Consider the following 13781-nt stretch of genomic DNA (forward strand, 5'->3'; position numbering starts at 1 on the left):
ACATCTGTGCACACATGAAGCTGACATTATAGAGTGGATAACATTGCTGAGCACCCAGTGATAAAAGAAGCAAGGAGCCTGTAGTGAAAAAGGGATTCCCCACAAGCACTTAGACTTAACAAAAAAGTCCTTAAAGTGGCCCAGGTTGATGGTAAAATGCAGTTAAAGAATAAAATAAACACAGACAACAGCACAAGTTTTATAAAGAAACATAGTAGTGAGCCTGGTAATTGATTTATATTGTGCCTAATTCCTAACATCATTTATTTAAATATTTCAGAACATACTCTCACCAATAGTGTTCACAAGAAAATCATAGGAAATCAGGGATTATATGCTTAAGAGGAAATACATTTCAAAAGTGGCTAAATGCAGGTTTATGACATATGAGGGACACATTCCCTTGTCCCCTTTTATAAATCAACTCCAAGGTTGCACAACATGTGGACAAATTTGTGGTATTGAATAAACAGTTTCTCTGAAAAGTGGTCAGGTAATTTTATGAATAGTTATGATAATAGTTTGCTGTCTTCTAGAACTAAATTAAGACATAGCTCATAGTGGATAAAATACATTAAGACAGAAAATTGTAGTTGCTCACTGCTTGGAAGCTGAGCAATGAAAAAAACAAGCTTGAGATGAAGGGTAGTTGTCCCTTCATGAGCTACTCACTTCTCAAAGCAGAAAGTGTACAGCTTGCCACTGTTTTATAAGCTTTCCTTTTACTGGTGCTTGTAAGCTATATAGTGCACTTGGTCTACTTCTAAAACCCGAAAGTTCACTTACACAACTTTCAAAAGACCGAGATGAAAAAAAGAAACTCCAGAAGACCGACCACTCAGAACAGTGACATTTCACTACAGGTAAGTAACTGCATGGCCAACCCGGTAAACAAAGTAAATCCGAAGCAAAGAAAACCCACTCATGTGTGGGGCTTTTCCCCCACATCCTCCTGTTTGGGGGTTGCACCCCCACACCCCCCTAACTAAAGATACCAATTCCCCACACATCCCCTTAACCAAAGATACCAATTCCAAGATCATGCTACTGTGGAGGTAAGAGGCAAAGGTCAACATGCTGGCCAAGAGGTTACTGCATCCACCAGTAGTGAGTAGAAGATGATAATCTTCATCTTGGTCATTGGAGTTGCCTTGAGATTGAGGACTGAGCCAGTGAAAAGGCCTAAAAATAGGCTCAAGTTTTAAATATTGCTCTGACAAGCTTAGAAAGTAGATAGAATAAAAGGTTTTGCATTAACATGAATTTTCTGTTGGGTATGAAGTCTGAAACTCAAATGTCTGTCATTATTTTCTGAATTCAATCCTCAATAATTAGCCAGTGATTTACCAAAAAAACAAAATTTTATGAGGAGTAGACAAAAAAAATGTAAGGCAAAAATCTGTGCATTCTGCAAAAATCTAGACAGCTGAGAGGTATGAACCCGAAAAATGAGAAAAGAAATCAGTAATCTACTGTTGCAGTGAGTTCCTTGTTTTATTTACTGCTTATTAACAGGGTTAATGGACTGGTGCAAGACCCTTTTCAGACATTACCTTTACCAAAAGACAAAAATAATAAAAAAAGACAATTTTCACAGACAAATGCAGTGATCAACAGGACATTGTAAATACTAAGTGGGTCAATGTAAAGAAATAAATGTAGATTAATCTGCACATACAAGCACAGACAGACACACACACACACACACACACACACACACACACACACACACACACACACAAGTGCACAGCAGTTAGAACCAGTTTGTTGAGTAAGGAAACCTCAGATGTCTCACTGTGGTCAAATGAACAAAAAAAAAAAAAACAGAATGCAAGGCATTGCAACCCCAGTGGGCCATGCCTCTTAACAGTCCCTGATTTTGCAGCGTAGTTCTGTTCTGTCTCTCAAAGAATGTTTGATTTGCCTATAAATCACTGAATATTAAATTCTGTTAATAATGCCAAACATTAGGCAATGTGTGCTGGTGGGACTGCCTGTTGCAGTCGAAAGATGTTTTGTCCTGTCAGTATCTTTCCTGCTCATGCTTTCTGTCTGTCACACACACACACACACACACACACACACACACACACACACACACACACACCATGTTACATTTTTTCTTTATTTACTTTTTTAAATGTATACTCACTCAACAATAAAGCCCCATTTAGCAATCTTTAAAAAAAGGCATCCATTTGTTTGTTTTTTTGTCTGATATGCTGCTGTGAAGCAACAGATGTTTTTTTTTTCTGGGCATTACTTTTACATTAATGCTGCTTTCCAATCAGGGAGATGATGCACATTGTCTAAGCTCCTTTAATAACTACATGTGGGTTCTAATAAAACTGTATACCATTTTTTTGGGGGGAACTATGTTGTTGTTGTTGTGTCTTTCGGCTTTTCCCGGTTAGGGGTCACCACAGCGGAACTCCGGTCCGCTAATGATTGGCAGTTGATTTTTACATGCCGAGTTGCCAGCCCTGATGCACAACCTTCAATGAAGGTACGCCCATTCACGCATTTCTCCATGCAGAAGACGCACTAGCTGAGAATCGAACCGGACAGCGTCTTACTGTGAGGCGACAACACTACCGCAGCACCACCACCACTGACCACTTTTCATCGAAACTCAGCTAATTAATGTCACTAATCTGTCCACAGATTGTGTAGCGTTGGATTGCAATCTGAAGTAAAGTAAAAAAAACAAAATTGTTAAGCACCTTTCTGATGTAAGAAAGCTGCTTTGTTTGTTTTGATGCTGCAGACTACCTTTGTTTTGGTTATTGTATTTAAAGCAACGCTAAATGTGTTACAGCTTTCAGAGCAGTGAAATACTTTATACTCGTACAGTTTCTTTCACTTTTTTTGTGTATTGTAGAGGTATGCATATACAGCTAAAGCACCATGTACCACAAAGAGCTGTATGGCAGCACTGTGTGTTCGTGTTCAAAGCTATAACATACTTTGCAGTCCTACTTTTTTCTTCTCTCTGCCTCACTTTCTCTCTCTCTCTCTCTCTCTCTCTGTAACTGCTATTATACACAGCAGGTAATACTCCATGTACTACAAAGAGTTATGATCTAGTTACTCCAATCATATCCAAATTGTTACACATGTTCAAGAAATTCACAGTTCATCTCTCACGCTTCACTTCACTGCATACCTCTCAACCTCTTAATGCAAGAAATCTGGACAAAGCCATAAATGGGGGGACAACGACACTAAAATAATGATATTTGTTTTAAATATGGTTCTTACAAACATAGAAAGTTGATAAAGTAGCATGAATTTTCTGCATGGGGAAAGTCTGAAACTCAAATGTCTGCCAATATTTTCTGACTTCATTTCACAATGATTTGCCAGAAAACCAAAAATTGCATGAGGAAAAGGGTAAAAATATGAGGCAAAAATCTGCACAGTTGAAAGAGATGCTTCACTCTAGTCTCAAGGTGAATTTCTTGACATCCATTTCTTGAACAAATAACTTTGTTATAATCAGAGACTCTATCATAATTTTTTTTTTTTTTTTATTTAACATTTGTTGACCGGGAATGTCTGACTAGGTTCCACAGAGCCTGTTTTCAGAGGAGGCCCGGGGAGAAATGCTCCAGATCCATAATCCTTCATGTTACGGTGAAATCTCTAAAGTACACAAAGTACTCTAAATGGGATCTGTTCATATACAGCTGCATATCCCCAGCCCTGCTTCCACCATACGTTTCATACGTTCAGATGTCTGACATGACCCCTGTAAGCCTCTTTACATTTTTAATTGCTACACTTTCCACACTCTCAGTGTATTTTGCCCAGGCTTTAGATTTCCCAGATCTATTCTTTTATAGTCTTCATGCTGAATCTCAGATGCCATAGAAATTCTTAGTGTAGTTACCTTTTTAAAAATTAAGATTACAGCTGATCTTTGATTAAGATTCTGGTTTATTTTTGATGGCCTAGTTTTACAGAAAGCTGCTGCTGCTGCAGACATTTAGAGTATTGTAAAGGTATAAGTGTGCAGGTGGATGAAGGTAGTCCAGTGGACGTGATCTTTGAATTTATAAAGCTACTTGCACTTCATTAAACCCATTGGAGGAGGCAGGTCAGTAGCGTCAGAGAGCTGGGCACTGGTTTAGAATGGAAAGGTAGGCTGGGACGTTGGTTATTTAGGAGGCTGTAGCATGTTGTAGAAAGTGGAGCTTTACTGGTATCCATTAGAGTAACTGCTTGAGATTACTTGCCTGGCTTAGTGTTCAGGTACTTCCAGACTCTCTTAATTTTTGACATTTCACTGGGGTCTAATGAGAGTGAGTTGACACAGTTTGTGAAAACAGTGTTATTTTGGGGGTACATTGCAGTAGAATATGGATAAACTGGTCACATGATGATATGCATCATACTTAATGTAAGCAAACCTGTTAAGTGCTTTTGTGACAAATTTATATTCTTTTAATTGCTTGATTGATAGAGATAGCTTCATCAAGGCTTCAGTCATCTATTTTTCACATATGCATGTGTGGCATGTAACATGTGAAATATTCTGCAAGATCCAGTTCAAGACTCCTGAGCTTTGGCGAACTTTAACATTGCTTTTAAACCCCATTTTATTAGTCTAGCATTGGTATCTTGAACATGTTTTATATTACTAGTAGCTTAATGTTTTTACTTTTTTATTCTAGTCTTTTCAGATGTATGATTGTATTTTTAAACATGTTTTTTTCATTGTGACTCTTACTGTGTTGAACTCTGTATTCAGCAAAGTGCTTCAAAAATGAAATCTTTGTGTGTGGCTTAGTTGTATTGGTTTGTCATACCTCTCAATCCGCTTCGCCATACAAATTGAGTATGTTTTGATTATGTGGTGCTGACTCATGAAATGTTGCCTAACGTATACAGGACTGACCTTAGTGTATTTAGCAATGAACTGGGGTCACCTAATGTATATAGGACTGACCTTGGTGTATTTAGCAATGAACTGGGAGCATAGCATTATCTTCTGGTAGAATGCAAAGTGCCTTTTACTGCTGTAGCCCACCACATTTGTTCATTAATGTCCTTCCTTCAGTAAGTGTATGCTGCAGTTTGTAATGCCAGGCACTAATCACTTGGCTAGCCGGTAAAAAGTGATATGAGAGCCTGCTGTTTCAGCCGTTTTTGTTTGATACATAAATAGGCAACCATTATTGGTTGACCATATCTCCAGTCAAATAATGTAAGTGTTTGATCCTTGGTAAGACTGATTATTTGCATTGCAGGGGGAAATTTCTTTTGGATGTCCTGTTGTGACCTCAAAGTTGTAAAATTAAGGAGGTGGGGGGGGACAACCTCCACACAGAAAATACTCTGTATGTTAGTGGGCTGTTAAATTTAAGGGTTTAGTTTATATATGGTTTCTTCATGTTTTTTATGTATTGTTAGTATATTTTGTGTTATATTCTTATTTTATGATGTTGATGTGTGTGATGCATATTCGGTGCATCTGTGGATGCTAGTTTGCTATTTATTCCATCTCCTTTTGAGTCCTGGTCAGGTAAGCCTGGTTTGTTCAGTTGTTATAAATTTGAATGATGTAACGTTTTGTATACTGGTGGCCAGTTCTGGAATGTATGGAGGACCCAGTCCCATTTGCAGAGTTTATGCATTTTATTGGTAGAAATCTCTTTGGTTAGTAATTGCATATGAAAATGTATATTAATCTCAGTTCTTGTGACTAGTAGCATAGATAGGGTGAGGCAAGAGGGGCAACTACTGCAAGTGGAAAAGGTATAAACAGTAGCAATTGCTTGCTATAGTTTTAAAAAGAAAAAACATATTTTTATTTTTTAAACTAAAACAAAAGTGCTGTAGCTCTCCTTGCAGCCAGTGTATAAACTGATCATCTTCTGCATAGATGACTTGCTCCTGCTGTTTTATTAGGAAAGCTAGGTATTTCTTTAAATTGCTCTTTGATTCCCACTGTTATTTCTCCAAATATGTGGCCAAAAGTTTTTTTTTTAGTATAGTCACATCTTTTAACTGCATTTATTTTGGACATCTCTTCTTCCAACAGAAAAGTGAAAGTACTGATATCAGAGTAGTTATATCTTTATGCTTATATATTTTTGATGACTCTGTCCATTGGGTATACTGCTAGGCACTTCCTTTTTCTGCTATCTTACATGGCCCCAGAAAATCTCTCCATGCTTCCCCGGCCCATGCCAACTTCTCCACACCAAGGTCAGGGGGTATGCACCTTTTTCCTTTGTTACCTTGTTCTTTACCTATTAGTGAACTTGGTAATTTGTGTAAGAGTGAAACTAATAAATCCAAAGAAATTCATATTTAAATATAGATCTTCGAGTTTCTACTTCTGTAAGGTATATATTGTGTTGCAAAGCATTAGTTATCATAGAAAGGGTGGGAAAACGGTACCTGCTTTAGAGAGCCCTTTTCAGGATTTACAGATATGGTAACTATTATGTATCAGCTGGAAAGCTACAGAGTGCTACCTTTGCAAAAAAAGGACATCAAATTGACAACTTTATATTTTTATAATGTTGCCAGTGTGTTATAATAGAATGTTATATTGCTTTGGGGTCCTTCAGCAATGATAGGTAGACAGCTGAGAAGCATCCCGAGCAGTAGAGCAGTGACGCACTGAAATGGGAATATAGGAAGAAAAACCTGATGCACTGAAATGGGAATATAGGAAAAAAAACCTGACTCACTGAAATGGGAATATAGGAAGAAAAACCTGATGCACTGAAATGGGAATATAGGAAGAAAAACCTGAGACGAGTCATTTATGCAAGTTTTCCTGTTCCAAGTGTGATGATCCTTGTAGTACTTAACAAGGTGTGTTTAGATGACCAAGTGTCAGCCACACAAAAGTAAACTGACATTATTTTTGATGGTATGCAAAGATCTTCCTTCAGTGAATTGACTTTTATTATTTAAAAGCTGAAGAACATGGTGGTGGTAGCAAATTGTACTGTGTGCAGGAATAAGTGAATTAAGCCATAGGATGATGACCCTATCAAGAGGAAAAAAAATGGGTGTAATTTTTTGCAAACTGAAGACTATAGAGAATACTTTATCTCTTCTCTGGGCTTTAGGGGGAAACCAGAGATCTTGATCATATGATTTGGGGGCGTATTGGAAATTATTTTAAGGGGAAAATGTTGGCTGGTCCTGAAGGAGACCTTGTCTTCTTAGAAGTAAGAAGTGCCTGAAGCTCAGATATCTGTCTTACAGCAGTCATGGTGACTAAAACAAAGTGGCAAACCTAAAATCTGAAGAAGCATTAGACTACATGGAGGCAAGAGTATCCCATCAGTAATAGATGTACAGGTCACAAAGAGGGGGAGTTAGCTTTTGATTTGGAGGCCTAAGACAGAGAATTCCTTTAAGGAACTGCTTATCTACCTAATGTTAAACCATTGTCCTGCTTATTAGAAGGTCATAATATAAAGAATGTGCTAGAATTTGCCTTAATAGTACAATAAGAGTCCAAAGTAAGAGGTGTCTAATGCATGGCAATCCCGTGCAGTCATTAACTGGGGAAAAAAGAGTTTAGATTTCAAAAAATAGAGAAATTCTTCAGGTTGCCATTCTAAGTGATCTAAGTGATCAAAGCAACATCTTGCACCTTTGTAATTTGAACAGACAAATGGGTAAGAAAATGTGACAGAACAGAGTTAATTGAAACAACTGTGTTTTGAGCTGCAGTTTATCCTGGTTCCAAAACACAGTACTCCATTTGCCAAGAGTGGATCTGGTGCTGGGATCATGACAAGAGAAGGAATGATCTCCTTTCCAGAAGAGAGCATATGGCTAATTTGCATTAGCCTCTCCCTTGGTTCATAGGTAGGTACTACGCTATTAGCCCTAGGGCCTATATAAGCCTAGCCAAACGGTACACTGGCTTTTGCCACCCAAGAAAATTATTTTCCTGTGCCCCTGTCAAGCAGAGCCACAGAAGTGATCCCCGGGGTGAATTTCCTATCTCCCATCCAATCATCAAGATTTTTCTTGAAGAGTGCTAATAAGGAGCTTTGTTTGATATAAACAGGTAGTTTGTTCCAGAGTATGGGAAGTCTGAGTAGGCAATATGAGACAGAGTAAAGCTGGAGTTTTTGGTGACGGTCTGCGTAGGGCATCTGTTTGAGGTTGGTAATCCTCTTTGTGAGGTATTTCTGTGGCCTTTCCAGTTGTTGTAGATGTCTTGTGAGGTACATACCAAAAAGTGTGTTGTACTCTATAATGGGTCTAATGAGTGATGAGTAGAGGGGAACAATGACCTATTTTTTCTTGGATGAGAAACCTTTTGTGATGGTGTGCCATGTAGAAAAATTCCTGACTACTGTGGTGATGTGATTATCAAAGGAGAGACTACTGTCCACCTGTGTCCCAAGGTCTCATCACATTTTTGGTGTTAAGTAGACTACCACCTATGTGGTAGTTCATGGGTACAGAGTTTTTACCAAAAGGGATGACAATGCACTTTTTGGCTTTGAGCTTGAGGCCATGGCTTTGACACTAGGCATCTGTCTCAGTGAGGCCCTTTTGTAGGATGTCCACATCGTTAGGAGTTTTGATTATGGCTCCTAGTTTGCAGTCATCTGTGAAGTCTGTTAGCCAAAGACCTTCTGTGTTCGCCAGTACTTCAGACAAGTAGATACCAAATAGGAGAGGACCTAAGACTGAACCCTGTTGGTACTCCACTTGCCACTGGTCTGAAGTTGGATTTAGAGTCTGCTACTTTCACAGTGTGGGTTCTGTCAGTGAACCTGCTGGCAACCCATCTTGTGACATAGGGATTTATACCTAGTTTAGTGAGTTTATCTATAATTCCAGAGTGGAGGATGGTGTCGAAAGCCTTGGCGAGATCTAGATAGGCTGTGTGAACCTCCTTACCATCATCTATGGCTTTGGTGACCACTTCAAAGAAGTCTATCAGGTTTAGGAGACATGATCTGCCTTCTACAAACCAGAACTGGGTAGGGTCCAGAGTTTGGAGATTACCAATGTCATTGTTTATAAGTTCCATGATGATATGTTCCATAGCCTTGCAGACCCGGCTTGTCAGGCTAATGGGGCGATAGTTCCTGGGGTCCGTGGTGGCTCCCCCTTTGTGGAGTGGGATAACCGTTGCTGTGCGCCATTCAGTGGGCACAAAGCCTGAAGTGAGGCTATGATTGAACATGGTACTTAGGTGGCGTGCCAGTTCGTTCTGTAGTTCATGTAGAATGCAGCCTGGGATGTTGTCAGGTCCGATGGACTGCCATATTAGCATAAGGCCTCACCCATGAGACCGCTGTCTGTGCTGAGGCTTCCACTAAGGGAAAACCTTAGTGGTGGAGTGGTCTGTGAAGGCTTATTCAGATGCAGAAACCTTACAATCTAAGACTTTCACATCATGGAAGCATCCCTGAATCTCAGGGCTGGTTATTAGATCTCCATGATTGTTAGAGACACACACCTTTCTTAATTTTGAAAGAACTCTGAGGTGAACCAAACCATTCTTGCTAGTTTTTTTAACAGACATTAATCCTGTAAACTACTTAGATTTACTGGCAAGCAGCATGCCGATCTTGCTTTTTGGAACTCTGTATTATGTCATTCAGTGTAGTTGAGGGCTGTAATAACAGGCTAGATCAGTGGCAACATTTCAGATTGTGAATGTGAATCAGGCATGACTACAGGGTAACTGACATATTTTTCTTTAGTTTGTTTTCTTGCCCATTTGGAATTAGTAAATTATTTCACTTCTGGTAGTCCATTTATTCATTTATTTATTTAGTTATTTTGTGGTAGTCATGATTCTTGAGCTTAAATTTCAGTATTGACTTTTAAATGTTAAAGTAGTTTTGGTATATCCTGTTTCTGTCTGCTCTGTACAAAGCTAAAACATTGCTGTCACCGTGGGATGTATTTTTGTTGTCTTTAAAAGTTGTGTAATCTCACATATTAATTGCAGGTCTTGGGTCGTGATGTTTACACATCCAATAACCAATTGGGAGGAGTACAGATTATGCACAATAATGGAGTTTCTCACACAACTGTTCCTGATGATTTTGAAGGAGTTTATTGTATCTTAAACTGGCTATCTTACATGCCAAAGGTATGTAGAAGGCAAACGCCTGGTATGTATTTTTCTAAACCACATTGTAGGAGTTGAATGATTTGTCACAAAAGAATAGTGAATGGGCTTACTCAAATCAACTGCAAAGTAATTATGATTAGCAGAGCAACATATTTACAGCAGTACAGAAATGTACAATTGGAGGGGCAGACCACGCCAAGGTTTCAAAACACAGTCTAACTGTGGATAGTAGTTTGTTCATATTCTTGACATGTGACTAAATGGCCTCATCAAATTGATCTGATCACCAAACATGAAGCATTTCTTCAGTCTGTTGGGTCAGAGCCAAGGCATCCATATGGGCTTCCACTAACCCAGGTCTGAAAATTGGCTTTGACTGTCAGGGTTGGTTACGTGAGAGTGAAGGATGTAGGAAGAAGTCACTATGGAGCTACTATCTGGGCTGGGCTGGGCTGGTCTGGTCTGGTCTCAGAGGAAAGCCTTTATCACCCAACACTGTAGGGTTGCCACATTTTGCTGTGGCAAAAAACAGAGCAAAGCCACACTTCCTATACTGCCCCTAACACTGGCACTAAACCCCTTTCTTCTCCCACTGCCATCCACTGATGTGCCCAATTACATCATAACATGGGTGGCAGAGCATCCTTTGCCAGTAAAAGCATCCTAGACAACATTTTAGGTAATTCTGTTGTGTTTAAGATGAAGACAGAAAGAAAAAAAGATAGGAAAATGCAAAAACAATGGGAACATGAAACATAAAAAGCTCAAGAAAGTATTTTAGCCCAACACTCAACAAGACCTGCCCAGTTTTGGACAGATTTTGAGTGCTGGGCTAAAATACTTAGAATACTTTCTTGAGGTTTTTCTGTATCAGCAATATAAACTGAATTAACCTATGCTTCACTTTGTGATAATGCTTGAATGATAAAGCCCTTGTCTTTCTCTTAGAGATTTAATCTTTAAAACAGTATGTTTTTATTAGTTTCATATTGTGCTTTTTCTTTTCCAAGTGCCAACTGCATGATAAAGAAAAGATAAAAAAAACAGTAATTTTTATTATCCACATTCACAATCTCTGTTTTGTTTGGTAATTTTATTTAGTTGCAAAGGAAAGGAAGACTGGGGCTTCAGTCTTCAGTCTCCACAGGTAATGAAAAGTGATTCAGTTGCATTACTGTAAGTAACATGCTGGTCAAGGAATTTTTATAAGGAATTATTCAAATGCAGCTACGTGGAAGGGCTGCTTTTTCACCTTGGGACCTCAACTTCATTCCTGAGCAGCTAATTTTAGAAGCACTTTGGCCAATGGGCTAAGTGCTGCTCAGATTTTTATTTTGCAAAATCATCTTGGCGGAAATCATGTCCACTTGGAGAATCTCAGAATTGCAAGCAATAATGCTGAAGGAAGCATTCACGTTTTTTAACATCAAGAGGATCAGCCCCAGGAAGAATACTACCTGATAAAAGCAGTTTTAGAAATTTCCCTTAATCATTCCTTTCAAATTCCAATATTCTTTCTGATGTTCTTGGCAAACCCCAGAATAATGGAGAAAGGATTTTGCATTTCCTAGATGCCTGCACTTGGGGACTGGCATAATGCATTTGTAGATTATCATAACGGTTAAGGTGCTTACCTTGCAGGCACAAGGTACACAATTTGACTGTCACCTTTGGGAAGCATGGCTAGGCTTAAAAAGGCCTCCTGGGGTCATTAGCCTAGTAATGCCATATGAACCCACAGGTAGTGACTAAACTGGACATGACTTAATCCATATGATATACAGACCAGCAGTTTGTGACCTTCATGCATGGCAAAAGGGGCAAACTGGTTATAAATCATTTGCTCTGTGACTGGCCAGCAAACTGCGCAGCCTTCTGCTATGCGAAAAAGGGCAGACCTCTACAGGAGTATGTTAGGGCACATTCCATCAGAGCAGGCCTTTATTAGGCAGATGTCAGCCCAGACCATTTGTGAGACAGCTGTCTGGTCATCAGGCCATACCTTCTCAAAAGACTGTAAAGTAGACATACAGTCCAGGAGTTGGTTGGGATTTGGGGCCATGATCCTCCAGGGTATTCTCACCGAGCACTTGAGGTGTAGAATACGCCCTCATAGTTTTGGGAAAAGTGAGAGTCTCTTTCCAATACATACTGAAACCTAGTACAAAAGTGATTCATATAGAGAACATAGTGCAGTTATGTGAGGAGTCACCCTAACAGTATATGTTTAAATAGGATCACAAATTGCAGTACCAGCTTCCATCCATAGTCCCTCCACAGTCCCCGTTCCGTGATCGGCCACAATAAAATCTAGTACTTCATGACAAAATACCACAAGTGTGGTTCTCAATTTTTTTTTTGATACAAGCACTTCCATGTATGGGACATGGCCTTTGCGGAGTTACTGGCATGAAAGATCTGAAGATGGCACGGGTAGACATCATCTTTTATCCAGGTTGAAGGTGCATGTATCCACATTGAAGAATGGGTATTGCCCTGTGCTCTCATGTAAGCAGAGCTCTTAGAGTCAGACCAGTCTTGCATAATTTGTATATGTAATTGATTCTACTGCAAAGTGATTCTGCCCGAATATTTGTTGTTATGGTTCTCCTGCAGCTGTGTTATCTCCATCCCAGAGGAGCAGACCACACACCAAGTCGCCTCTTCAGAATAACATGGAGAAGAAGCATGATCTCTAGGCATGGCCAAAAATGCCGAAATTTGTATGACTCACCCATGGCCATACCTGTGGAGCAGTGTCAGACAGCGTAGATGTAACTGTGGTATTCACTATAGTACAACTGCATGTCTGACATTACAGACTGGCAGGTTACTTAGACACTTTTTTATAGGATTGTACTGTAAGAAAGACAACCATGCATTGAACTATATAAATGTGCTGCCATCGTTTGCATTTCTCCAAAATAACTTCAGAGTTATCTTGGTAAGTGCTGTTCATGGACAACCAGGAACATAGTCAAGACTCACAAGTACTCAGCCTGAGGGATCTGTCCCTTAAAAGGGAGTAACATCTCTTGCTTCCTGTGTGTTGCAGTACTCATTCATTTAGTACAAACTCCCATAGTAGTAATTCCATCATCTAACCTCATTTCTGTTATCTGCAAACAATATAGGTAAAATTCAATGCACTGAAGAAGGCTTTAGTATTTTTGCCGAAACCGGTATGCTACTATAGTTATTACACATTGTTGTGATAACTGAATAAATAATTATTTTTCCTCATATGTTTGGTGCTGGACATTTTTTATGTTCGAATTGGTGCATCTGAACAAGTCAGCAGTAATAATGGTGATAATGCATTTCAAAGTCAGTGAAACTATGTACCAAAATTGTCATCTAACATGGTATTGTGATGTAGTTCCAGAGGTTCACTAACCATCCAGCGCCCCTAGATATGCCAAAACAGTGCACTTGCCAAAGCTGACATTGCTACAGTGGAGGCTGCATGTATGCAAGTGATGTGTTGCATTCCAATCCACCCACAGACACCGATATGTATGTGTGTGTGTGTGTGTGTGTGTGTGTGTGTGTGTGTGTGTGTGTGTGTGTGTGTGTGTGTGCGTGTGTATGAATATATGTATGTATATATATATATATATATATATATATGGGTTCACTAGACAATCTCGAAATACTGAAATGTTGAATTTCAGTATTTCGAGACTGAATAGTAGAAAAC

At 39.2% G+C, this 13781-nt stretch overlaps 1 protein-coding gene across 1 annotated transcript in view; it reads left to right on the plus strand.

The window, feature by feature from the left end:
* The window catches only part of ACACB (acetyl-CoA carboxylase beta), a 1510375-nt gene that overhangs the window by 1242507 nt on the left and 254087 nt on the right, over positions 1-13781 (plus strand). The window contains exon 42 of the mRNA XM_044068517.1: positions 9956-10099. Within this exon, the coding sequence (XP_043924452.1) occupies positions 9956-10099 (144 nt within the window). The remainder of the gene's footprint in view (positions 1-9955; positions 10100-13781) is intronic.

This window comes from Protopterus annectens, chromosome 4.part0 (genome assembly GCF_019279795.1).
Source record: "Protopterus annectens isolate FY-2018-M chromosome 4.part0, PAN1.0, whole genome shotgun sequence".
Lineage (NCBI taxonomy): Eukaryota > Metazoa > Chordata > Ceratodontiformes > Protopteridae > Protopterus > Protopterus annectens.